This window comes from Culex quinquefasciatus, chromosome 3, assembly GCF_015732765.1.
Source record: "Culex quinquefasciatus strain JHB chromosome 3, VPISU_Cqui_1.0_pri_paternal, whole genome shotgun sequence".
Lineage (NCBI taxonomy): Eukaryota > Metazoa > Arthropoda > Insecta > Diptera > Culicidae > Culex > Culex quinquefasciatus.
Window position 1 is genome coordinate 163,590,819 of NC_051863.1, and position 26,648 is coordinate 163,617,466.

General features: G+C 32.1%; 1 protein-coding gene across 2 annotated transcripts in view; it reads right to left on the reverse strand.

Moving 5' to 3' along the window:
• The window catches only part of LOC6036821 (membralin), a 208,478-nt gene that overhangs the window by 180,110 nt on the left and 1,720 nt on the right, over nucleotides 1-26,648 (reverse strand). For both annotated transcript variants that reach the window (XM_038259194.1, XM_038259193.1), the window contains exons 4-7: nucleotides 21,606-21,755; nucleotides 20,977-21,545; nucleotides 13,219-13,556; nucleotides 13,078-13,135 (exon numbers count right to left, since the gene is read on the reverse strand). In XM_038259194.1, the coding sequence (XP_038115122.1) occupies nucleotides 13,078-13,135; nucleotides 13,219-13,556; nucleotides 20,977-21,545; nucleotides 21,606-21,755 (1,115 nt within the window). The remainder of the gene's footprint in view (nucleotides 1-13,077; nucleotides 13,136-13,218; nucleotides 13,557-20,976; nucleotides 21,546-21,605; nucleotides 21,756-26,648) is intronic.

A 26,648-nucleotide genomic window follows, 5' to 3' on the forward strand; every position in this document is an offset into this window, starting at 1 on the left:
TACTGCCCGAGACAAACGCACACATCCGCCCCCTCACTCCTCCCAGTCAAACTCACGTGGCACACGTGTCAAAGGCTGGTGTGCGGTGACGGGGACCCCCGTAACGTTGGGCCAATTCCATTTAGCACAACTATCGCAAACATCCGCCCCCACCCTGCTACGCCAACTCCGTCGCCCAGGACATCCGGCCAGCACTTTCAGCCGTGCAGGCATTTCCAGCAGAACGAGAGAGTGCGAGTGAGATGTATGGACAGGACATGCCAACGCCAGTCGTCTACCCCCCAAAAGAACGGAACGGAACCAACCTAATTACACACATTCATGTCAAATGGCTATCATGTTTCACTTTCAATTCACCTCGGCTACATTTTCATGGTAATATATTGATACGAATCCTTTTATCTTCTTCTCGACTCTTTTCTTTTTTTTTTGCTTTTTTGATGTGTCCAACGTTGACCTTCCTGAAGCAGAGCACTCCCAAAGGATCACTTTCTCTATCTATAGAGAGAACGCTGTCACCTCGTCACCAGGCGACAACTCCAACCAGCAACAATAACAGAGAGAAAAAAGGGTTTTTTGTTGTAAGTGGTTCGGCAATGAAAGGGAGTTCCTCAGTAGAACGAGGAAGAAAAATAAAGATGTAGCAAAAGATACCCAACATTTACCTTCATCATGTGAGGCAAGTGAGATGTGACAGGCAAGGACAAACAATGCACAATGTGACGTCACTGTTGTGGTGTCTTGTCTGAAATATTTCATCAAATTTCAGTACCAGCTTTTAACAACAATTGTCGCTGCTATTTAACCACAAATAAGATGATTAATTATCTTAAAATATAAGAAAATTGTTTAAATATAATAAAATAAAATCTGTAAAATTCGTAAAACTCAAATCAAAAATGTAAAATTAGTAAAATTCGCAAAATTCGTAAATTCCATCAAATTCGTGAAGATCGTAAATTCCTAAAATTCGAAAAAAACCTAAAATTGATAAAACTGAAAAAAATCGTGTTATTCATAATATTCGTAAAATTTGTAAAATTTGTAAAATTTGTAAAATTTGTAAAATTTGTAAAATTTGTAAAATTTGTAAAATTTGTAAAATTTGTAAAATTTGTAAAATTTGTAAAATTTGTAAAATTTGTAAAATTTGTAAAATTTGTAAAATTTGTAAAATTTGTAAAATTTGTAAAATTTGTAAAATTTGTAAAATTTGTAAAATTTGTAAAATTTGTAAAATTTGTAAAATTTATAAAATTTGTAAAATTTGTAAAATTTGTAAAATTTGAAAAATTTGTAAAATTTGTAAAATTTGTAAAATTTGTAAAATCTGTAAAATCTGTAAAATCTGTAAAATTTGTAAAATTTGTAAAATTTGTAAAATTTGTAAAATTTGTAAAATTTGTAAAATTTGTAAAATTTGTAAAATTTGTAAAATTTGTAAAATTTGAAAAATTTGAAAAATTTGAAAAATTTGTAAAATTTGTAAAATTTGTAAAATTTGTAAAATTTGTAAAATTTGTAAAATTTGTAAAATTTGTAAAATTTGTAAAATTTGTAAAATTTGTAAAATTTGTAAAATTTGTAAAATTTGTAAAATTTGTAAAATTTGTAAAATTTGTAAAAGGACAAACAATGCACAATGTGACGTCACTGTTGTGGTGTCTTGTCTGAAATATTTCATCAAATTTCAGTACCAGCTTTTAACAACAATTGTCGCTGCTATTTAACCACAAATAAGATGATTAATTATCTTAAAATATAAGAAAATTGTTTAAATATAATAAAATAAAATCTGTAAAATTCGTAAAACTCAAATCAAAAATGTAAAATTAGTAAAATTCGCAAAATTCGTAAATTCCATCAAATTCGTGAAGATCGTAAATTCCTAAAATTCGAAAAAAACCTAAAATTGATAAAACTGAAAAAAATCGTGTTATTCATAATATTCGTAAAATTTGTAAAATTTGTAAAATTTGTAAAATTTGTAAAATTTGTAAAATTTGTAAAATTTGTAAAATTTGTAAAATTTGTAAAATTTGTAAAATTTGTAAAATTTGTAAAATTTGTAAAATTTGTAAAATTTGTAAAATTTGTAAAATTTGTAAAATTTGTAAAATTTGTAAAATTTGTAAAATTTGTAAAATTTATAAAATTTGTAAAATTTGTAAAATTTGTAAAATTTGAAAAATTTGTAAAATTTGTAAAATTTGTAAAATTTGTAAAATCTGTAAAATCTGTAAAATCTGTAAAATTTGTAAAATTTGTAAAATTTGTAAAATTTGTAAAATTTGTAAAATTTGTAAAATTTGAAAAATTTGAAAAATTTGAAAAATTTGTAAAATTTGTAAAATTTGTAAAATTTGTAAAATTTGTAAAATTTGTAAAATTTGTAAAATTTGTAAAATTTGTAAAATTTGTAAAATTTGTAAAATTTGTAAAATTTGTAAAATTTGTAAAATTTGTAAAATTTGTAAAATTTGTAAAATTTGTAAAATTTGTAAAATTTGTAAAATTTGTAAAATTTGTAAAATTTGTAAAATTTGTAAAATTTGTAAAATTTGTAAAATTTGTAAAATTTGTAAAATTTGTAAAATTTGTAAAATTTGTAAAATTTGTAAAATTTGTAAAATTTGTAAAATTTGTAAAATTTGTAAAATTTGTAAAATTTGTAAAATTTGTAAAATTTGTAAAATTTGTAAAATTTGTAAAATTTGTAAAATTTGTAAAATTTGTAAAATTTGTAAAATTTGTAAAATTTGTAAAATTTGTAAAATTTGTAAAATTTGTAAAATTTGTAAAATTTGTAAAATTTGTAAAATTTGTAAAATTTGAAAAATTTGAAAAATTTGAAAAATTTGTAAAATATGTAAAATTCTTAAAAATGGTAACAATTTGCGAAATTCGTAAAATTTTGTAATAATTGCGAAATCTGTACAATTTGTATAACTTGAAATGACTAATTTTAGGAAATTTTCAAATTAAAAAAAATAAAATCGAAAAAATTATTTATAAAATTTGTAAATTCGCAAAATTTGTAAAATTCTAAAAGTTCGTAAAATTCTTAAAATTCGTAAAATTTGTACATTCGTACAATTCGTAGAATTTCTAAAAATTCGTAAAAATCGTAAAATTTGTAAAATTTGGAAAATTTGTAAATTGCGTCAAGTTTGTAAAATTCGATAAATTCGTAAAATTCGTAAAATTGGTAAAATTCGTAAAAATTCTATAATTCGTTAAATTCGTAAATTGCTAATTTGTAGAATTCGTAAAAATCGTCAAATTTGTTTAAATTTGTGAAATTTGAAAAAAATGTGGAATTTGTAAAATTTATAGAGATTGTAAAATTTGTTAAATTCGTGCAATTCGTAAAATTAGTAGAATTCGTAAAATTTGTTAAATTTGTTAAATTCGTAAGCTTTGTGAAATTCGTAAAATTTGATTTTTTTTAAATTTGTAAAATTTGTAAATTTGTTCAATTCGTACGATTTGTAAAATTTGTCAAAATCGAAAAATTCGTGAAATTCGTAATATTCGTGATATTCGTAAAATTCGTGAAATTCGTAAAATTTGAAATATTCGTAAAATTTGAAACATTCGTAAAATTTGTAAAAAATGTAAAATTCGTAACATTTTTGAAATCTTTAAATTTGTTAAATTCGTAATATTCTAAAAATTCATAAAATTTTAAAAAAAATCAAAAACATTTGTAAAATTTGAAGATTTTACTTATTTGTACAAATTGTAAAATTTGTAATTGTTAAAAAAAATAAAATTTGTTAAATTTGACAAATTTGGAAAATTTTACAAATTAAAAAAATCGTAAAATTCATAAACTTTGTTATATTTGTTAAATTCCTAAAATTTCTAAAATTCGTAAAATTCGTAAAATTTGTACAATTCGTACAATTCGAAAAATTCGTAAAATTCGTACAAGTCCTAAACTTCGTGAAAATCGTAAAATTTGTAAAATTCGTTGAATTAGTTAAATTCATAAAATTCCTAAACTTCGTAAAATTAGTTAAATTCGTAAATTTTGTAAAATTGGTAAAATTTGTGAAAAATCGTAAAATTTGTAAAATAATTAAAGTTCATATAATTCATAATATTCGTAAGATTCGTAAAATTCGTAAAATTTTTAAATTTCGTCAAATTCGTCAAATTCACGACGATCGTAAAATTCTAAAGCTCGTAAATTTCGTCAAATTCTTCAAGATCGTAAAATTCGCAAAATTTTAAAAATTCGTAACAATTGTAAAATCTGTAAAATTTGTAAAATTTGAAATTGTTAAAAATTTAAAATTATAAAAAATTTAAAGTTTGTAAAATTTTACAAATTTGAAACATTTGACAAATTTGAAAAAAAATTGGTAAAATTCTTAAAATTCGTAAAACACGAAAATTTCGTAAAATTCTTAATTTTTTTAAAATACGTGCAATTCAAAAAAATCGTACAATTCAAAAATAACGTACAATTCAAAAAAACCTTAAATTCCTGAAATTCGTAAAAATCGTAATGTTTGTAAAATTCGTAAATTCGTAAATTTCCTCAAATTCATGAAGATCGTAAAATTCATAAAAAGCGTTAAATTCGTAAATTCCGTCAAATTCGTCAAATTCGTGAAGATCATAAAATTCGTATTATACGTAAAATTCGTAAAATTTTCAAATTTCGTAAATTTCGTCAAAATTGTGAAGATCGTAAAATTCGTAAAATTCGTAGAATTCGTAAAAATCTTAAAATTCGTAAAATTAGTTAAATTAGTAAAATTGGTAAAATTCGTAAGATTCGTAAAATTTGTTATATTGGTGAAAATTGTAAAATTCGTAAAATTTTAATATTAGTAAAATTCGTAAAAAAATTAAATTTCGTCAAATTCGTCAAATTTGTGAAGATCGTAAATTTGAAAATTTGTTAAAATTAGTTAAATTTTTAAAAATTTTAATATTCGTAAAATTTTTAATATTCGTAAAAATTTTAATATTCGTAAAATTTTTAATATTCGTAAAATTTGTAATATTCGTAAAATTTTTAATATTCGTAAAATTTGAAATATTCGTAAAATTCGTAAAAAAAATAATTCGTAGAAAAATTTCAAATTTGTAAATCGTAAAAATAGTAATATTTGTAAAAAAAATTAACTTTGTAAATTTCGGAAAATTGTAAAATTTGTAAAATTCTAAAAATTTTGAGGTCTGAAAAACGGTGAAAAACACCTTTCCGTTTTGCCTCTCCGCAGCCAATAAACTTTCGTGACACTGCGGTAAAGAGTTGGACTCTCACGCAAAGTTCTTCGGTTCGGTTCTCGGTTCACGCGCTAAGTTTTTATGTGTTGAAATGCACACAATTTTGACAGCAAGAAAAGGACAGAATGCAAATTTAACGAGAATGAGGTAAAATTTGTCATACAAAATTTGGCCACTCAAGTTGGGGTGTAATGCTTTAAATTTGCGATGGAATTCCGAATCCAAAACCAAAGCTCTAACCAACCTGCCGAGAGAAAGGACACCTCCTAGCAGCCACTATGACAACGGCATCCATCCAAGGATGTGCAGTAGGATGTAACAAAAATGACTTTTTGGCGGGCATTCAGGGGTTTGTTCCGGTGGGCATACTGAGCCTAAATCCCAAATATAAGCTTGATTGGACGTAACAGGAGCTGGCGCTCCGCCCTTCAATTTTAAATGGGATTTAACCCGTAAAAAAAGATTTTTTCAAAGATGTCGCTTTTTGAGGCATTTTGGCCACCAATGCGTTTACCAAAAACATCACTGGCGTGTAGGCCAGATCCTTGCGCATCTTTTGGTATATATAACATTGAAGTTTGGAGCATCCTGGAGCTCGGTACAGACCTTCAAAGTTTGGCATTTTTTCGAAAAATCGGTCCCAGCAAAATCAAATGGCGTCTCGGGCGTCGCGAGGTGCGACGCATATCTTTTTTGCCGGGGCCGATTTTTCGAAAAAATGCCAAACTTTGAAGGTCTGTACCGAGCTCCAGGATGCTCCAAACTTCAATGTTATATATACCAAAAGATGCGCAAGGATCTGGCCTACACGCCAGTGATGTTTTTGGTAAACGCATTGGTGGCCAAAATGCCTCAAAAAGCGACATCTTTGAAAAAATCTTTTTTTACGGGTTAAATCCCATTTAAAATCGAAGGGCGGAGCGCCAGCTCCTGTTACGTCCAATCAAGCTCATATTTGGGATTTAGGCTCAGTATGCCCACCGGAACAAACCCCTGAATGCCCGCCAAAAAGTCATTTTTGTTACACTCTAATGTGCAGCCTCCTTCAAACGTCAGCCGAGTCAGCCCAAAGAGCCTTATCGAAAGGAACCTTCCGTCCATCCGTCCAGGCCTCGAAAGAGGACGTCTTGCTGATGCTTCTATGGCTACCATCAAACACTGCCGAAATCCGATACCTGGGAAGAGGCAGGCTTTTTGTTTTGAAAACAGACCAAATGTGCCTTATCCGATGATGGGAATCTGGGAACTTTGAGTGGGAAGGATTTTTGGATGGATTTGTGAAAGGATTTTTGCGTGGCAGGCTTTTCCCGGGAGCTACATTGTCCGAAGAGCACTAATGAATGGGTTCGTCTCATTCGTTGGAATGCGGGGGCTAAATAACCGCAATACCAGAAGAAGGCTAGGTACTCTTTTCTGTCGGGATTTTAAAAGTAGGCTTTTATCCCTCCGAGAAGTCATCACGCCAAAAACCGTGTTTTGGACAATCAGATTTTCACAGTTTTCAAAGTTGTTTAGAACAATATTCAAAACTTCAAATTTATCATTTCCCACTAATTTTTCAAAAAAAACACATTTTCTCAAAAATAACCTAACTTTTATCAAATTTTCTTCAACTTGTCATCGTTTTCCCAATCATCACTTCCGAAAGAACGAGGGTGTTTTTTGTTACATAGCACCTAGAGGTGCAAAAAATCATGTGTGTGCCAGACATTGTCACATCATTATCGGTTGGCAGTGTGGCGGAAAAAAAAGAAGAGGAAGACGAAGAATGAGCAACAACAGCAATAGATCGACACGTTTGAGTGCCTTTTCCTTCCCCACCCTTGGGCCTGGATGAGCGCCACTGCCGAGGGTTTCCCGTTCACCTTATCAATTCTGTCATAGGACACTTGTTACGCTTATTATCGAAATACATATCTAATAAATGATAACACATGCCACACGCACACACATACGGTACGTTACCGTCAAGTTTATACGGGGTGGGATGACTGAAAGGGAGGTTGAACACGGGGGAGGGGGGGGTTTCCCTTCTATGGTTCCGTGAATATGTTCCACCATATGGTATTGCATTTTAAGTTTTGATCAATTCCATGAGAGCCGCAGAGAACTGCTAAAAAAAATTTAAAGCAAACTTTTTCTAAGAAATTATTGATATTACGTAATTTTAGGAGTTCTCCAAGAAAACAGCATGAAAAAAATAAAAGTATCCGGATCGATCCATTCTCTGCCCGAAATAATTAGACCGTATTTTGTTTTGTTGGACCCTTAAGTACCCTTTGCCATGTTAGGGTGGTCCAAAATTTGCATTTTAATCGATTTGAAAAAAAAAACAAGCATCGTAACTTTATCCATTTTAACCGATTTTAGCTCTTTGGTTTATATTTGTAAAGTAATAAGTTTGAATTTCAAGGAAAAATAGTTTGGAGTTACAAATATCTAGTTTAAATTTAAAAAAAGTCGTATGAAATAGAATCTTCTCAGTTTTTCTTCTTTCAGATTGACACAAGTTAAAAAAATAAAATACAAATATGTTGAACAATTAAAACCTAAAAATGGCTAAATATTTCGTCGCATGTGTGCTATTCTGTGGGTCTCGTGGCGCAGGGGTAGCGGCTTCGGCTGCCGATCCCGATGATGCTATGAGACGCGGGTTCGATTCCCGCCTTATCCACTGAGCTTCTATCGGATGGTGAAGTAAAACGTCGGTCCCGGTTTCTCCTGTCTCGTCAGAGGCGCTGGAGCAGAAATCCCACGTTAGAGGAAGGCCATGCCCCGGGGGGCGTAGTGCCAATAGTTTCGTTTCGTGTGCTATTCTTGTGATACGTACTGCTTAAAACGTTTTCGTTTTTTTCTTTTTGTGGGCATAATAACGAAACTTTCCAAAAATCACTATTTTTTCCAACAAAAAATATATAACTTGGCCAAAAATAAAACGTGCGTCATACCCTCTAGCTCGAAAGTTTAGTGCTAAGAGTTATTTAAAAAATAGAAGTTTTTTCAAACAAGTTTTCATACCATTTCGCGGGCTCATACAGAGATTTGCGTTGATTTTTTTTTTAAATCTGTATCTTCATATGGGATTTTCTAAAAGATTTAGTGTCTTCTTCAAAGCTGTAGGGGAGCAATTCCAACTCAAATTAGGATTTTTTTGGTACTTTTGTACCCGTCCCTCTCCGATTTTAATGAACCTTTTAAGACATGTTATCCTAGACCTATATAAGCCATTTTTGTGTATACAGAGCCAATTACATTCGAAAATGACATTTGAGAAGGGCGTAAGTTATTTAAATATTTTTTGCAATTCCGTCGTGAAACTACTTACTTTTCCTGTCATTCTTGAACGACGAAATAGCCTACTTTTCTGTACCAAAAATAACAGAATCGAATGGCAACACTTTTCAAAATAAATGCTGAAAAGTTCTACTTTTCAGCACTCAAATGGGTGTTGAAAAGTTGAACTTTTCAGCACTTGTTTCGGAAAGTAACACTGTTCAACATTTTTTTGATTTAAACGATTTATTGACAAAATACATGAAAATTTGACATAAAATTTCACTCAGTGTGTGTCAATATTACGCCCATTTGAAATGTTAGTCTTGATTTAAATTTTTTGAAAATATTTTTTTCGAAAAGACCGGAAAATTTCACGAATGTTTCATGTTTTAACATTGTAAATCGGACCTATAGTTGCTGAGATATCGACATTAGAAAATGGTGGGTTGATTGGGTGAGACTTAGAAAACATCAATTTTCCTGTTTTTTAACCTTTGCATGGCAATGTCTCAGCAACTAAGGGTCGTATCAACAAAGTCCAAAAAAGCAAAATACTCTTATGCAAAAATGGATTTTTCAAGATTATTCCATAACACTTTCTGTTATTTTAACAGTATTTGTTATTGAAATGGCATGAATTTAGTTATTACCGTCTGTTCGGGTATAGAGAATTTTCTCAGCTTTTCAAAAATATTTTTTTTCAATAGTGTGCAAACATGGGCACTTTTTTTTAAAATGAAAAACTGCGACTATTTTCAAAAAAGTTACCTAAAAATGGTTATAACTTGGAAACGGTGCACTTTATCAAAAATTTACTAAAGTACTTTTTGATTGCAAATTCGATTTTACATCAAAAAATGAAGTTGAAAAATTCTTTGGCGACTGGAAAATTCGCATAAATGCAGCCAAAACTCAAACCATCATTTTTCCACTTTCCAAATCGGCCAGATTTGCCCCAAAGGATGATGTTTTGATTAAAATGAATGATGTTTCAATACCCTGGTCAAAGGAAGTTGTCTATTTAGGTCTCATACTTGACTCGAAACTATTGTTTCGGCAGCATGTAGAGAAAATTTTGAACAAGTGCAGCATTCTCATCAGGTGTTTGTATCCTTTAATTAACAGAAAATCAAAGCTATCTTTGAAAAATAAGCTAGCAGTTTACAAACAAATAATTTACCCCGTTATTGAGTATGCAGTACCTGTTTGGGAGTGTTGCGCTAGAACTCATAAGTTGAAGCTCCAGCGTGTCCAAAACAAGGTACTCAAAATGGTTTTGAATGTTCCTGGCTGGACAAGATCAAGTGAGGTTCATGAATTAGCAGAAGTAAAAATGTTGGATCAGAAGATTCAAGAAAAATGTTTGAAATTCACGGAAAAATGTGCTATTTCTGAATACCCCTTAATTCAAGGATTGGTTTAGTTTATTGTAAGTTTAAGTTAGTTTTAGGTTAGGTTATGTTTTCTTAACATTTTTTTTTCCTCATTGTACCTAGAGTTACAAAAATGATAAATCATATACTTTTAAAGTTATGAAAATGAACAGTGTTTAAATCACGAAAAGCAAACTAAAGCTGAAGAGCCACAGCTGACCACTTATTATGTAAACCAAATGTAATTATTATAAGAAAGATTCAATAAAGTATATTTAATTCAAAAAAAAAAAAAAAAAAGTTGAAAAATTTGTGCGACCAATATTTCGATTTTTTGAAAAAATCTGTATTGATTCAAAAAATCATAACTCGGTCAAAAAATCTTTCCCCATTCTGGAAATTTCTGAAAAGTTGGCATTTGATGTTCTCTAAAACACATCAAAAAATAAAAAAAATTAAAAATAGTGTTTTTTTGCAAATCAAGTTTTAGTGACAAAAAGTTAAATTAAAAATCACCAAATTTTGTTTACCGTGTATCATTTTTTTCAGTGTAGTCCTTACCTACAACTTTGCCAAAGACACCAAATCGATCAAAAAATTCCTTCAAAAGCTGCCAAATTGTATGGAAAATTATATGGACAAACTAATGATGCAAAATGGCTTCTTTGGGCATACCGAAGGCACCAAAAAAGTTTCAGCCGGATTAAAAAATACAAAAATTAAAATTAAAGAAAAAAGACCGATTCCGTAGAGAACTGCTCAATTGTTAAGCTCGATATGAACAATTTGAAGAATTGTTCAGATTTTGCAGTTTATTTAGAAACTAACTAAATTAAGTAATATTTTCATTCGCTGTTACAGTAGTGAAACTTTGAATACTTTTGTTTGAAAGGTATAATTTTAGAAGAAATTAAAAGAATTAAGCTTTGTTTTATTCAAAATAAAATGAAGAGATTTTTTTATCTTTCAAATCACCTTTTAGAAACATTTCAGATTTTTGAGTCCTGTTTAATTTCAACGATATTTGATATTTGGGTGGATGATTCCCGTGTAAGTATTTGATATTTTTGTGTATGTTAAAAAATACCACCTTTTTTGTTTTATTTTCTAATTTTTAATAAAAATTTCGATTTCGTTACAAATTATATTATTTTTGTCAAAATGATTTAAAATTTAGTTTTTGAAAAGAGAGATGAAAACCTGAAAAATAATTTTTGAATTTACTAAATGTCGCAGAACCCGGGCAGACGGTAATAACAAAATACATGCCATTTTAATAACAAATATTGTTAAAATAACAGAAAATGTTATGGAATCTTCTTGAGGAATCCATTTATGCATAAGAGTTCAATAACAGTTTATGTTGTCATAACAAATTTTGTTACTGGTCTGATATTGGTTGAAAGCCAAAACAACTTTGGAATAACATTTTTTGTTATGGAAGAATACCGCCAACTGTTATTGGGATGATTGGATTAGTTGTTAAATAACTAAAAATGTTATTAGTCTGTTATTGCAATAACAATCCAATAACAAAAAAATCATAACGACGAATAACAAATCTTGTTATAAATAACATAAAATGTTATTGGCCTAGTATTTTCAAATATCAAAAAATGTTATTCCCAAGTTATTTCCGTCTGTTCGGGAAAATTCGAACCGATTTACTCATTTTGGCTGGAAAAGATAATTAAATTTTGCTTCGATATGAAATTTAATAAAATGTTAACTGATAAAACGTCGAATATTAAAAAAGCAGTTCAATAAATAAGAATACGCATGTCTATATTTTGTTTCAAAATATAAGTAGATTCCATCTATAAACCAGCAGGATTTTTGTTTTTATTTTTTGAAAATTAAGAGATTTTTTTGTGTCACATTCAAAATTAGTGAAGAATTTTTTGTTTATTTAAGAATAATATATAATGAAGCATAAAATGTAGTTTCTGTGATTTAAACATAAGATTTTCAGAGTTATTTTAACATTTTTCACGATCCGCGAAATTTGCGTGAAATGTGGTGTTTTGAAATTGAGGGCCCCGTGAAATTTGCTATTTTCGAGCGTGAAAAATCACCAAGCCTAGTGATCAGGGAAAAAAGTTACCCCTTAGGATAAAGTGTCACGAAAATCGAAGAGGGGCCGGGGCAACTTTTCCCGATTCAATGTGAGTTGGTAGAGAATTACCCAGGTGTTGAACTTATAAAAAAACTAATTGAAAAAAAACGTATTTCAGGTATTCTACTTTTAGTAATGAAAAGTCAATTTAGAAAATTGGAGAATTTGTTTTCCGTGTGCTGAACTTTCCTTCTGAAAAAATACTGATCATAACATACAACTTTGCCAAAGACATTAACTAAATCAAATAATCTCTTTCTCAAGATACAAATGTTGGAATACTCACATCTTTATCACATTTTTTTATGAAAAGCCCGCAAAATTGTAAAGAGCATTGTATGGAGGCAAACCATTGATGCAAAATGGCGTTTTTTGACACATGGAATGTTTGGACAAAGTTTCATCCAAGTAAGAATAAATACAAAATTGAAAATTCCGATCAAATTTGCGAAATTTTAGAGAACTATTCAGCACGGTCAAATAAAGAAAATGCCAGAGGGCAATACAGGTCCAAAGCGATACATTTCGTAAGGTGTGGCCGTGTGCAGTTGTTTATGAACGTTTCCCGATGGTGTGAGGGTGGATGAAGGTGGAAAAACCAGGTCAACAGACAGTGCGATATGGACAACAACAACAACAACAGGGCGATAAATTGTCCAATACCTGAGGTACACGCAACACACATATCCAAAGTGGAAAAAACCCCAGAGCAATTTTAGACTTAATTTTAAAGTTAAATTAAGCTCACATTTATCCTTCAACAATGCAACTTTTCGGATTGCACCAGAAATGTTAAAAAGTGTTTTCCACAGAACCGAATTATTATTCATTGATCGCAATTTGCACCGTATTTTAATTATTAGTAAGAAACCAAATTAAATGAACACCAATGTTGATGAGTTTTTTTTTCATGGAAAAATATTGAAAAATCGAAACAACCTATTTTGGCCTGAAGCAATTTGCTTCATGTAGCAGAGTTTCAATTAAGTTTTCTACAAGGCCCTTCTCCTCTGACCTAGGCCATACGGTATCATCCATACCATCAGACCAATTGTTTGTACTTACCGATAAAAACAAAGATCTGGTGGTGCGAGTAGCGCAGTAGCATCGAGATGGTCAAGGTCTGGCAGAAGAAAGAAAGAAAAAATAACACTCATCAAAATTAAACCACCCATGCCATCGCAAATCAGCACATCCGCAACTCACAAAAAGCAGCATGATGAAGAAGGGCGCAAAGTACGAGCTGCGCGACATCCACCACATCGACACGAACCGGTAGTGCTCGCCGGTGATCACGTTCCGCAGGTAGCCCTTGTTGTCCTCCTGCTCGGCCAGCACCTTGACCGAGGCCATCAGGATGTCGTCGTAGCCGAGGAACTCCTTCAGGATGAAGCGCGAGAACGAATCGCCGAAGCACTTGTCCTCGTGCGGATCCAGCCGGACCACGTGCACCGGGATGTTGAGCCGCTGGCGGGTGTCCGCCGAGAGGCGCAGAAAGCCGTACTCCAGCGAGTACTCGACGATGTACTGCTCCTCGGTCCACACTGGAAAAATGCAAAAATGTGGTGGAGATTAGAGGTGGGTAGATACTTTTTGATGCTAAATGTTGTCAAAAAAAACACAAATTATTCGCTCTACAGCATTGCCTTGGGGTTCTCTCGATTGCGAGATTCCTACTCGAAACTAGGTGTCCGAAGGCTTGATTGTTGCAAACCTCTTTTTACACCTATGCTTCAATCCACCCCGGGATTCGAACTGACGACCTTTGGATTGTGAGTCCAACTGCCTACCAGCGACTCCACCGAGGCAGGACCCAGGGAGACGACTCCTACACCTGGACGTTAGGCCTCTAGGTTAGACCCGGGCCAACATTTACTTCCCCGTCCGACGGAAGGCGTGATCAGACAAATCTCGTCTCGAAAAATGTCACCGGGACCGTCTGGGATCGAACCCAAGCCGACTGGGTAAGAGGCAACCACTATTACCCCTACACCACAGTTCCCGGATAAATCTTGTACACAATCTTTTTTTTTTTTTTTTTTGATAAAATTGTTTTAAGAAGAGCAAATTTCTATAAAATCTAGCAATTTTGTGCATTTTTTATATATTTTGGAACGAGATCCGATGGAAACCAGGGAATTACCGAAATCTAAGCGGAAGTTTACATATTTTCAACTTTTTGGAATCAATTTTGTGAAATTGCTCTGAAAAAAATAATAAATGAAGAATCACAAAAAAACAATTTCAATTAATTTGTAGTTCAAAAGAATTAATGAAATGATCAGAAAATTCGCAATTCGCAATTCGCAATTTTCAGTGTAAGAACGGGCCTTGACCGATCTTATGCACTAGGTTCCCGACGAACACGCACTGCCCTTACACCTACATCTCACCCTTGCTCTGAGTCAGTACGAGCAGCACGCTAGAACACGCTTTGAGTGTTCGTACCAGGCATGCACACCTTCTTTTCCGGTTACGCATTTTAACTCGGCCGGGGGTGGTACATTACGTAGGGTTTGATGTAAGTATAAGCGCCTAACCATTTATAGTGTGCCTATCAACTTTCATTAAAGCAAAAACTGTTTTATTTTTAGTTTGAATTCAAAAACTTATTGTTATTTACTGTGTATTGTTTTCTCCTGAAAGCTTCCCTATTGTTGAGTTTGTTTATCTGTTGCTATTTCTTTTCTCGCGGTGTTTTGTTACAATTTTTTGGTCCTAAGCATGTTATAAAAGTTTACCAAAAATACAATTGTAATATTTGTGTTAATTATTTAACCTTTCCATAAATTGAGTAAGGTCTCAAACCTCACTTGTTTGAAAAAAAGGGTGAAGATTGAAAACAATAGACAGTAAAAGAGAATTTATTTTATAAAAATCAAGTATCAATAGTAAGAGAATGATGAGAAAATTTAAAGTTAAAATTTATATGATTCAATATTAATTTTAGAAGCGTCTAACTTAATTAAAATAAACTTTAAACTGACAGGAGTGCCCAACCTTTTGGCCCTGCGGGCCAGATCTGATTTTTCTGAAGCAGTGGCGGGCCGGAACTAATGTTTGTTAAAAGTTGAAAAATCAACAATTTTATTCAACGATTTTTATCAATTTCATTTAAAGTAAAAAAATAAATAAACAAGTATTGCAAATATGATTCATATATCTTGATTATAAGAAGGATAAGGAAGATAACTATTAAAAATTGTTCATTTGATTTTTTATATATTGTTTTTGTTTAAAATGGTATTTTAATTAAAGTTCATTTGCCTCAACACACCAATACATAAAAAAATCAATGAGATATGATGCAATTTATTGCAACAAAACATGTATCCAAATCTTCTTTACAATAGGGGAACAGCATCTAATTTCCAGCGTGCCTCTAATGTTGGCAGGTCAGAACTTTGACATTCAATTAAAGCTAATAAAAAGCGTTTTCAACTGAACTCGAGTGATAAATAGCTCAATAAGAAGTGAGCAAGCAAGTTTCTATCAAAAGTTTTGCAAAATTAGTTGTTTAAATAGTGAAAATCAGCAAATTGGATGGAGTTAGGAGCGAGTGCTTGACCTGCCAAACATACGAGAATTTCCCCTAGTTTTCAAAGAGTTATTCTTCAAATTTCTAAAAACTATTGAAGTTTATGAAAAAAAAATTTTGCCTTCCTGTTTTCTTGACTCGTTTGAGACATATTTTAATATTTTAAAAACATTTGCAGTAGAGGTGGGCAAAAAAGAGCGAGCCGTTCAAAGATCCGTTTCATAAAAAAGAGCGAACGGACCATGGTTCACATAAAAAGAACCGCGTTTTTTTTTTTTAAACTTCGGTCTTTTGAAAGAACCAATCCAAGCTCCCAACATTGTCCCTTGGTGTATTTTTCAAGTACTTTAGAATGAAACGGCATGCTAACGAGGGGCTATTTCCAGGAATTTTCAGAGCTGAAACGTAATTTTTCATTCGGGTGTCTGTAGTCTCTCAATAGCATTGATGTCAATATTTGAAACCCATTTAATAGTTTTCAAGCTCATATTTCCAGATTCAATTTTAAATTGCTTAAGGCCGTTGCAAATATTTTTCAAAGTTTATGTCGCCCCCCTTCAAAGTTAACCTGAATAATCAGAGGGCAAAAAAAATGAAAAACTTCAAAATTTTAACGAAAATTTAAGTTTAATCAACTGAAAACCAGTTAAAATGCATTTTCCCGCGTTTATAATCATATTCAGCATGTTTGAACTCCTTTGAAAACATTTGAGCAATTCTCTACGAATTCGGTATTTTTTCTTAAATTTAAATTTTTATATTTTTTAATCCGACTGAAACTTTTTTGGTGCCTTCGGTATGCCCAAAGAAGCCATTTTGCATCATTAGTTTGTCCATATAATTTTCCATACAAATTTGGCAGCTGGCCATACAAAAATGATACTTGAAAATTAAAAAATCTGTATCTTTTGAAGGAATTTTTTGATCGATTTGGTGTCTTGGGCAAAGTTGTAGATATGGACTACACTGAAAAAAATGATACAAGGTAAAAAAATTTTTGGGGATTTTTTATTGAACTTTTTGTCACTAAAACTTGATTTGCAAAAAAAAAAACACTTTTTTTAATTTTTCATTTTTTGATATGTTTTAGAGGACATCAAATGCCAACTTTTCAGAAATTTCCAGGTTGTGCAAAAAATCTTTGAGCGAGTTATGAATTTTTGAATCAATACTGATTTTTTCAAAAAATCGAAAAATTGGTCGCAAAAATTTTTCAACTTCATTTTTCGATGTAAAATCAGATTTGCAATCAAAAAGTACTTTAGTGAAATTTTGATAAAAGGCACCGTTTTCAAGTTAAATCCATCTTTAGGTGACTTTTCTGAAAATAGTCGAAGTTTTTCATTTTTTTTTAAATTAGTGCCCATGTTTGCATACCTTTGAAAAAAATATTTTTGAAAGGCTGCGAAAATTCTCTATATTTTGCATTTTTGAACTTTGTTGATACGACCCTTAGTTGCTGAGATATTGCAATGCAAAGGTTTAAAAACAGGAAAATTGATGTTTTCTAAGTCCCACCCAAACAACACACCATTTTCTAATGTCGATATCTCAGCAACTAATGGTCCGATGTTCAATGTTAAAATATGAAACATTCGTGAAATTTTTCGATCTTTTCGAAAAAAATATTTTCAAAATTTTTAAATCAAGACTAACATTTCAAAAGGGCCAAACCTTCAATATTACGCCTTTTTAAAATCTTGGTCTTGGTTTGAAAATTTAGAAAATATTTTTTTCGAAAAGATCGGAAAATTTCACGAATGTTTCATATTTTAACATTGAGTATCGGACCATTAGTTGCTGAGATATCGACATTAGAAAATGGTGTGTTAATTGGGTTGGACTTAGAAAACTTCAATTTTCCTGTTTTTAAACCTTTGCATGGCAATATCTCAGCAACTAAGGGTCGTATCAACAAAGTTCAAAAATGAAAAATATAGGGAATTTTCTCAGCTTTTCAAAAATATTTTTTTCAAAGGTCGGTAAACATGTACACTTATTTAAAAAAATGAAAAACTGCGACTATTTTCAAAAAAGTCACCTAAACATGGATTTAACTTGAAAACGGTGCACTTTATCAAAATTTGAATAGAGTACTTTTTAAGTGCAAATTTGATTTTACATGGAAAAATGAGGTTGGAAAATGTTTTGCGACCAATTTTTCGATTTTTTGAAAAAATCAGTATTGATTCAATAATTCATAACTCGCTCAAAGATTTTTTGCACAACCTGGAAAGTTGGCATTTGATGTCCTCTAAAACATATCAAAAAATAAAAAAAAGTGTTTTTTTTGCAAATCAAGTTTTAGTGACAAAAATTTAAATATAAAATCACCAAAATTTGTTTTTACCGTGTATCATTTTTTTCAGTGTAGTCCATATCCATACCTACAACTTTGCCGAAGACACCAAATTGATCAAAAAATTCCTTCAAAAGATACAGATTTTTTAATTTTCAAGTATCATTTTTGTATGGCCAGCTGCCAAATTTGTATGGAAAATTATATGGACAAAATAATGATGCAAAATGGCTTCTTTGGGCATACCGAAGGCACCAAAAAAGTGTCAGTCGGATTAAAAAATACAAAAAAAATGAATTACCGAAATCTGTGAGAACTGCTCATTTTAAATTGTCATGAAATACCAATTCCGTCAATTGGGTCCTAAAATGAAGCTGAGCAGTTCTCTAGGATTTCGGTCATTCGATTTTTTTTGTATTTTTTAATCCGACTGAAACTTTTTTGGTGCCTTCGGTATGCCCAAAGAAGCCATTTTGCATCATTAGTTTGTCCATATAATTTTCCATACAAATTTGGCAGCTGTCCATACAAAAATGATGTATGAAAATTCAAAATCTGTATCTTTTGAAGGAATTTTTGATCGATTTGGTGTCTTCGGCAAAATTGTAGGTATGGATACGGACTACACTAGAAAAAATAATACACGGTAAAAAAATTTGGTGATTTTTATTTAACTTTGTCACTAAAACTTGATTTACAAAAAACACTATTTTTAATTTTTTATTTTTGATATGTTTTAGAGGACATAAAATGCCAACTTTTCAGAAATTTCAGGTTGTGCAAAAATCATTGACCGAGTTATGAATTTTTAATCAATACTGATTTTTCAAAAATCGAAATTTTGGTCGTAAAAATTTTTCAACTTCATTTTTCGATGTAAAATTAAATTTGCAATCAAAAAGTACTTTAGTGAAATTTTGATAAAGTGCGCCGTTTTCAAGTTATAGCCATATTTAAGTGACTTTTTTGAAAATAGTCGCAGTTTTTCATTTTTAAAATTAGTGCACATGTTTGCCCAGTTTTGAAAAAATATTTTGAAAAGCTGAGAAAATTCTCTATATTTTGCTTATTCGGACTTTGTTGATACGACCTTTAGTTGCTGAGATATTGCAATGCAAAGGTTTAAAAACAGGAAAATTGATGATTTCTAAGTCTCACCCAAACAACCCACCATTTTCTATCGTCAATATCTTAGCAACTAATGGTCCGATTTTCAATGTTAATATATGAAACATTTGTGAAATTTTCCGATCTTTTCGAAAAAAATATTTTCAAAATTTTCAAATCAAGACTAACATTTCAAAAAGGCCAAACATTCAATATTACGCCCTTTTAAAATGTTAGTCTTGATTTGAAAATTTCACAATTGTTTCATATATTAACATTGAAAATCGGACCATTAATTGCTGAGATATTGACGATAGAAAATGGTGGGTTGTTTGGGTGAAACTTAGAAAACATCAATTTTCCTGTTTTTAAACCTTTGCATTGCAATATCTCAGCAACTAAAGGTCGTATCAACAAAGTCCGAATAAGCAAAATATAGAGAATTTTCTCAGCTTTTCAAAAATATTTTTTCAAAACTGGGCAAACATGTGCACTAATTTTAAAAATAAAAACTGCGACTATTTTCAAAAAGTCACTTAAATATGGCTATAACTTGAAAACGGTGCACTTTATCAAAATTTCACTAAAGTACTTTTTGATTGCAAATTTGATTTTACATCGAAAAATGAAGTTGAAAATTTTACGACCAAAATTTCGATTTTTGAAAAATCAGTATTGATTAAAAATTCATAACTCGGTCAATGATTTTTGCACAACCTGGAAATTTCTGAAAAGTTGGCATTTTATGTCCTCTAAAACATATCAAAAATAAAAAAATTAAAAATAGTGTTTTTGTAAATCAAGTTTTAGTGATAAAAGTTAAATAAAAAATCACCAAATTTTTTTACCGTGTATTATTTTTTCCAGTGTAGTCCGTATCCATACCTACAACTTTGCCAAAGACACCAAATCGATCAAAAATTCCTTCAAAAGATACAGATTTTTGAATTTTCATACATCATTTTTGTATGGACAGCTGCCAAATTTGTATGGAAAATTATATGGACAAACTAATGATGCAAAATGGCTTCTTTGGGCATACCGAAGGCACCAAAAAAGTTTCAGTCGGATTAAAAAATACAAAAATTAAAATTGAAGAAAAAAGACCGATTTCGTAGAGAATTGCTCAGCTTAGATTGCTGATATTATTGTTTACAGCGATAAAGCTTATTTTTCTGAGTACAATGACTTTTTGTACGAACACAAAGAGTTTAAAATGGATTTTTAAAATCAATTTTGAAAAATTAACCTCGCGGTCCTTCTTGACAGAAAAGCTCCTACTTGACAGCTCGTTCCAAGGGGACCATAGTTAATCCATCGAAAAAATGTTGTCTTGTCAAAAAAAAATTGCATTAAAATGAAAAAAAGTGGTCAGAAATGGTTTTTAATCGAGTTTTTTAACGTTGTACATTAAAATTGACATAGGGCTTTACTGCCGTTTTACGGCGATATGATGTATACGCCATTGAGGTGATTTTGCTGTAGGCACGATTTTCTGTTTTTGTTAATTTTTTCTAGTGTTTTAATTTTTCTAGTGTTTTTTTTTCTAGTGTTAAATTAGATCGGCAAAATGTAATGATAGGAGGTGGTAGAGTAGGCCAAATAGCATTGAAAACAAACATAAACTAATCAAGATAAATGCAAATTAAAATGCTGAAAATGAAACAAGAAAAAGATTCGATTGTGCGAAAATCGCTTTCAAATGAAAATAACAACTGACATTTACGACGACTGTCTCTTTCAGAAGGATAGGTGTGTACTACCAGCGAAAACTTTCGCTTGAAAAGAAACCGTTTTGGTAATTAAATACCAGCAATACGAAGTTGCTGGCTTTGATTTTGCCCAGCTTTTGATTTCAGCCAAAAATTTAGCAGTTTTCCCGACTTTTTGAGGAAAAATAACAAATTTACGAATTTGCAACTTTTTTTCAAATTCCAAACTTGTATGCGCCCTTTCCGAACTCCCGTCTGGAGTGACCATCCTGCCCTCCTTTAAGCACCTTAAAATCCAAACTTCTTACCAGCATTCTTCAGCTTCTCCATCTCCGGCACGTCGGTCCTCAGCCCGTCCGCCTGCACCGGATCGTCCTTCATTTTTTCCAAATTTTTCAAAATCGTCTCGTTAGTGTAGATAACTACACTTTCCCCATAGTCCTTTTGCAGTCGCTGCTCCTCCGTCAGCGTTTCCTCCTCCTCCTCCTCAACGACGACGACCTTGTCCGGCTCGACCTTGCTCGCCGCCGCCCCCACAAACTGGGTACTTTCAATCTGCGGACCCGCCGTCTCCACCAACGCCGACGGCTGGTAAACCTCGGACGTTTGCGACTGCTGGGGCTGCTGCGACGCGGCCCACGGACTGCTGTTGGCATAGCTCTGCAGCGGCAGTTCCGGGTTTTGGTTCTGGTCCGGCTGCTCGTGGGGCAACGTCGTCGACGGGTCGATGCTGATCATGCCGTTTTTGTGCGTGTTGCGCAGCATGTTCCCGGTGCCGTCGTCCAGCAGGTCCGGGTCCAGCAGGGCTTTCGGGTCTGGGGCCAAACTGCTCGTCACGGGCGAAGGGGCGTTCGGGTTGTGGCGGATGATTTCCACTCTAAAAACGCAAATTGAAATGTAAAAACGAAATTCCAACCGATTAAAGTTGACTTCTTACCGCACGATGCCGTCCCGGGGCCAGTCGTTCTTGACGTGCTCCAGGCAGGTCGTCGGGGTTTGCGAAAAGTGCACGTGGATGTACACCAGGATGAAGAAGGCGGCCAGCGCCTTCAGCAGCATGATCAGCTCGATGGCTCGCCGGACCGGTCTAGAAGGGTAGGACAAGAACAAGATTAATAACATACACTCATGGAGCTTAGATTGCTGATATTATCATTTACAGCGATAAAGCTAATTTTTCTGAGTACAATGGCCCTTTGCACAACCACAAAGAGTTTAAAATGGATTTTTAAATCATTTTTGAAAAATTAACCTCGGGGTACTTCTTAACAGAAAAGGTCCTACTTGACAGTTCTTTCCAAGGGGACCATAGTTGATCCATCGAAACAATGTTGTCTTGCCAATATTTTTTTTTTTTCATTAAAATAAAAAAAATGATCAGAAATGGGTTTTAAGCGTGTTTTAATCGTTGTCCATTATATTTGTTATGTTTTCAAGCTTTAAATCATACAATCAACTCAATTATATTAATTGGTGATAATCTACACTTCAATCAAAACATAGATGACAGAATTTAAATAGCTTAAGGGGTTACATAAATGTAAATTGGTATAAATGTCAGAGGTTGGTATGAGAACACATTCAAACTTTTTTAAATCTATTTTCAAGACATTAAAATATATATTTTCATCTATCCACAAAAAAACTTTTGGTTGTACCATTGCCGTGATATAACAATTTGAAGTTGACAATTTTAAAAAATGGGTGCCACGATATCTCAACACTGCTTTGACCAAATCGGCTCATAATTTTGGTGAACACTCGTTTAACTGGTTCTGTGCGCCAGACGAAGGCCGATATTCAACAAAGTTTATTTTTAAATAAGATAAAAATATTTTTATGTTTTCATATAAAAGCTAGAGAACTTTTGATTTTTGCATTTTTCAAATATGCAAAATCCAAAAATTGGGCATCGTCATGCACACGGGAGGTCTTGTAAGTCTTCTCCCCAATTTCAGCCAATTTGGTCCATCCTATCTTGAGAAAAAAATGTTCACAAAGTTTGACAGTTTGCTTTACGCATGGCAAAACTTTGTGCTTAAATCGTCTCTTACTCAGTTTAATAATGAAATATCTTCATGAAACTTTCAGGAGTGATCATCTTTTAAGTGGGTTTAATAAATTTTCTGTAATAAGTTTTTTTTTTTTGCATTTTCTACATGTATGTAATTATGTATTAAACTATTTATGTATTTCTACAAAAAAAATATTTCCAGGAAAAAATTGATTTTTTTTCAATTTCGGAAATTCCCGGGACAAATTATAAAAAAATCTCGGGATTCGGGAATTCCCGGTTTTGAAAAAATCCCGGGATTTTTGTCCCGGGAATTCCCGGGATGGACGCACTAATAGGGAACCGATTGTATCGGACACTCTCCAATTTCAATGAAAATTTGTAGACATGTTTCCCTATGCTTATGTAAGCCATTTTTGTGTATATGGAGCCAAGTTCACTCGGTAATGACATTTGAGAAGGGCGTGTTTTAAATATTTTTGTAATTCGGAATTTAAATATTCCTGTATCTTGAAGCCGATGTATCGTATCAAAAAGTGGTCAAAGACAAAATTGTAGGAAATTTGATGAGCCTTCCGAAAAAAATACACTGAAAGAAAAAAAAATGCCACTTTATTACATTTTTTGATTTTCAGTATAAAAGTCAAATTTTAAGGTGAGCCCACTTTTTTTCGATCTAATTTTTTTGTGAAAATAGCCTAAGATGTTACAAAAACACTCACAAAAAATGCAGGATGGAACAACTTACCTAAAAAAAATACAAAAATCGTGATTTCGTGTTTTTTTTCTTTCAGTGTTTTTTTTTTTTCGAAAAACCCGTCAAATTTCCTACAAGTTTGTATTTGGCCTCTTTTGGATACGATGCAACGGCTTTGAGATACAGCAATATTTAAATAACGAAATACAAAAATATTTAAAACACTTACGCTGTCCATGTTCGCATAAATGTCCCATATGCAAAAACAGCAAGCTGAGAAAAACGCATTTGAAGTTTGTCCCACACATAAGGCTACGTGTTAAGTTTCACGAAAAAACTGGATTTCCTCCTGTTTTTTAGATCAAAATACTGGATGTTATAGGCTTTTCTGAAAGAGCACACGATTTTTTGAACCAAACTGCATCAATAACTCAAAATCGATGAAAATGCATATGGGACATTTATACGATCAGAGGCAGTACGCCCTTCTCAAATCTAATTATCGAGTAAATCTGGCTCTAACAAAACAAAAAAAATACAGTCCAGATTCGATTATCCGAAGGCCTCGAAAATATTTCACTTCGGATAATCGAATCAAGTTGATAATTATTTTGTCTAATTTTTGATTGTCAAGCCCCTAAGCTACGCAAAAATGATTTAGAATTTTTAATTCCAAGATGGCGGCCAAAAGGGCGGTGATGTAATATTGAAAAAATGCATTTTATATTTTAATAGGCAATCAACAACTAAAATTTGACTTAAATGAGGTCACAGAACTCAAATTTTATGTTAAAAACAAGAAAATGAAAAAAAAATACGAAAACAAAACATTTTTGTTCGTGATTCGATTATCCGAAGTCCCATGCAAACCTTCGGATAATCGAAACTTCGGATAATCGAGTCTGGACTGTAATTTATAATCACCCCTGAACATTGTATTAGACCAGGGGTGCCCAACCTATTGGCTCTTCGGGCCAGATCTGTTTTTTTTCTGAAGCAGTGGCGAGGCGGAAATAACGTTTGATAAAAGTTTGAAAACAAATCTAGAGTTTTTTTTTTTATAAAAGGTCAACAAAATTACGGAGTTTCCTAAGTTAGCAGAGCTTTTTCAAAAAAAATTATTTATAATCATGTGTCGCATTTTTTTTTTTAATTTGTGAATGAAAGGTAAAGCAAACTTCAATTCGCTTTATTTCAATTTTGTTTTTTTTTGTCTATTGAAATGTTATTATTAACGGTGCACATCATCCAGAGCCTTTGTACCAAGATTTTTTAACAAATATTTAAGTATCTTCAAATTACGGGAACTATAGATATAATTTTTTATTCATCCCTCAAAGAACTGTCAACCAAACAATTTAGAAATAAGTTTGTCTATTTTTTAATAATGAGACAACAACTTCTTTGTTTGCTGTGCACCTTTAACTTCAAAAATGTTACATCTTTCTTTGATCATTTGAACATATTTGTTTTTTTTTTTATCTTTAACAATATTTGAAGATTGGTGGCATTTATAAAATAAAGAGTTTGGTCATATTTAAAAAAATATCAAGCAAATGTTTTTTTAGAAAAGTCATACAAAAGTCACATAATACATTACATTTATTCATGGCAACCAAGCATTGTACATCCTTTAAAAAATTATTTTATTCATGTCTCGAAAAGAAAATAAAGGAGGTATTAGACTATGACAAACAAAGCAAAATGTATGCAGGCTGACGTTTCTGCAAACGAATGCAGGCAAACAAACAAAGCAGGCAAACTGACAAGCTGTCAACAAGTGCGAGTTTGTTTGTTTGTCATAGTCTGATACCTCCTTAACAATTACATTTTTCAATTGGATCACATTTTTACGAAATGGAATGTTGTGTTTTCTGATGTAGTTTATTCAATTAAAAAAGATTAGACCTTGGATTAGACAGTTGTCCATGAGGGCAGGAGGGGTGGGGATTTAGAAAAAGTATCTACGTGGTTTATGAATGATCCCCATCGAAATCTACTGGGTAGTTCGAAAGTATGGTCAACTTTTCGTAAAGATACAGCATCGTTAATTCCCGCAAGTTGAAATACCCTTTTTGTTTAAAGTCGAATGTATAATAAAAGAACGAAAGACTTGAGGTCGACAAGCCGAAAGTTTATTTTATTTATTTTTTGCCTTCCTCACCTCACTGAGGCAAGGCTATAAAATCACTCGAAAAATGAACTTCTTAAATACGACTCCTAGATATACCTTCACGTATACCTATCGACTCAGAATCAAATTCTGAACAAATGTCTGTGGGGATGTGTGTAGACATAATTTTTTCCACACGATTATCTCAGAACTGGCTGTACCGATTTTGGCCGGATCAGCCTTATTTTGTTCGTTTTGGGCTCCCCTAAGACCCTATTAAATTTTATTCTGTTTAGTGAAGCACTTTTAAAGTTATGTCAAAAAAAAGTTTTTTTGTAGCTACAAAAAGGGTGATTTTTGCATAACCTCAAAGGCCGGGTCTTTTTACTTTTTTGACTTTTTGACCACGCGGGGGATTGGCAGCCACACCCCCTTGCATGCGTATCGCCCGGTTGCCACATCGCTTAAGCAGTGTCTGCGTCTCTTCTGGAAAAAATCTGTATTAATTATGTTGCTGCATCATTTTATCTCGACAAAGATTTACACGAACTTTTTACTGAAATATATAACTCATGAGACTTTTCACCTTTATTTTGAAGAGTTGGTAAAAAAAAGAATTGAAAATTGCTGTTCAAGTAAAATCAATAATTTTAAAAAAAAACAAATGAAAAAAAAATAGAAAAAACTCTTAATTTAATTTGCAAATACCACCTAAAATACAACATGAATGCGAGGAAGGCACCAACCACCTTAAGGTGGATTAAGTAACGTTTTTCAAGAAGAAATTGCCTAATTGCATCAGTATTGCAAAACAGCCATGAAAGGTATTTTGAATGGTTTTTAGTTAATTTTACCTTATTTTCCCGTCGAATATCAAGATTTTGAGATCGAATTACTCGAAGATGTGGCAATATTATATTTTCAACTGCTTCCTTTTGCACATGTTTAGGCAACATATCAATCTATTTCTGAACCAATTTCGACCACATTAATGAAGAACGAGCTTTTTTACAGATCAAAATGTAAACAAAAATCGAGTATTTTTGGGAGAATCGCCACGAGAGCATTTAAGATAAATCAAAAAATGTTTACGAGTCATTCGGACCCTTCTTAAGAACCCTTTGAAATTTAAATTTGATTAAAGGGTCAAATTTAG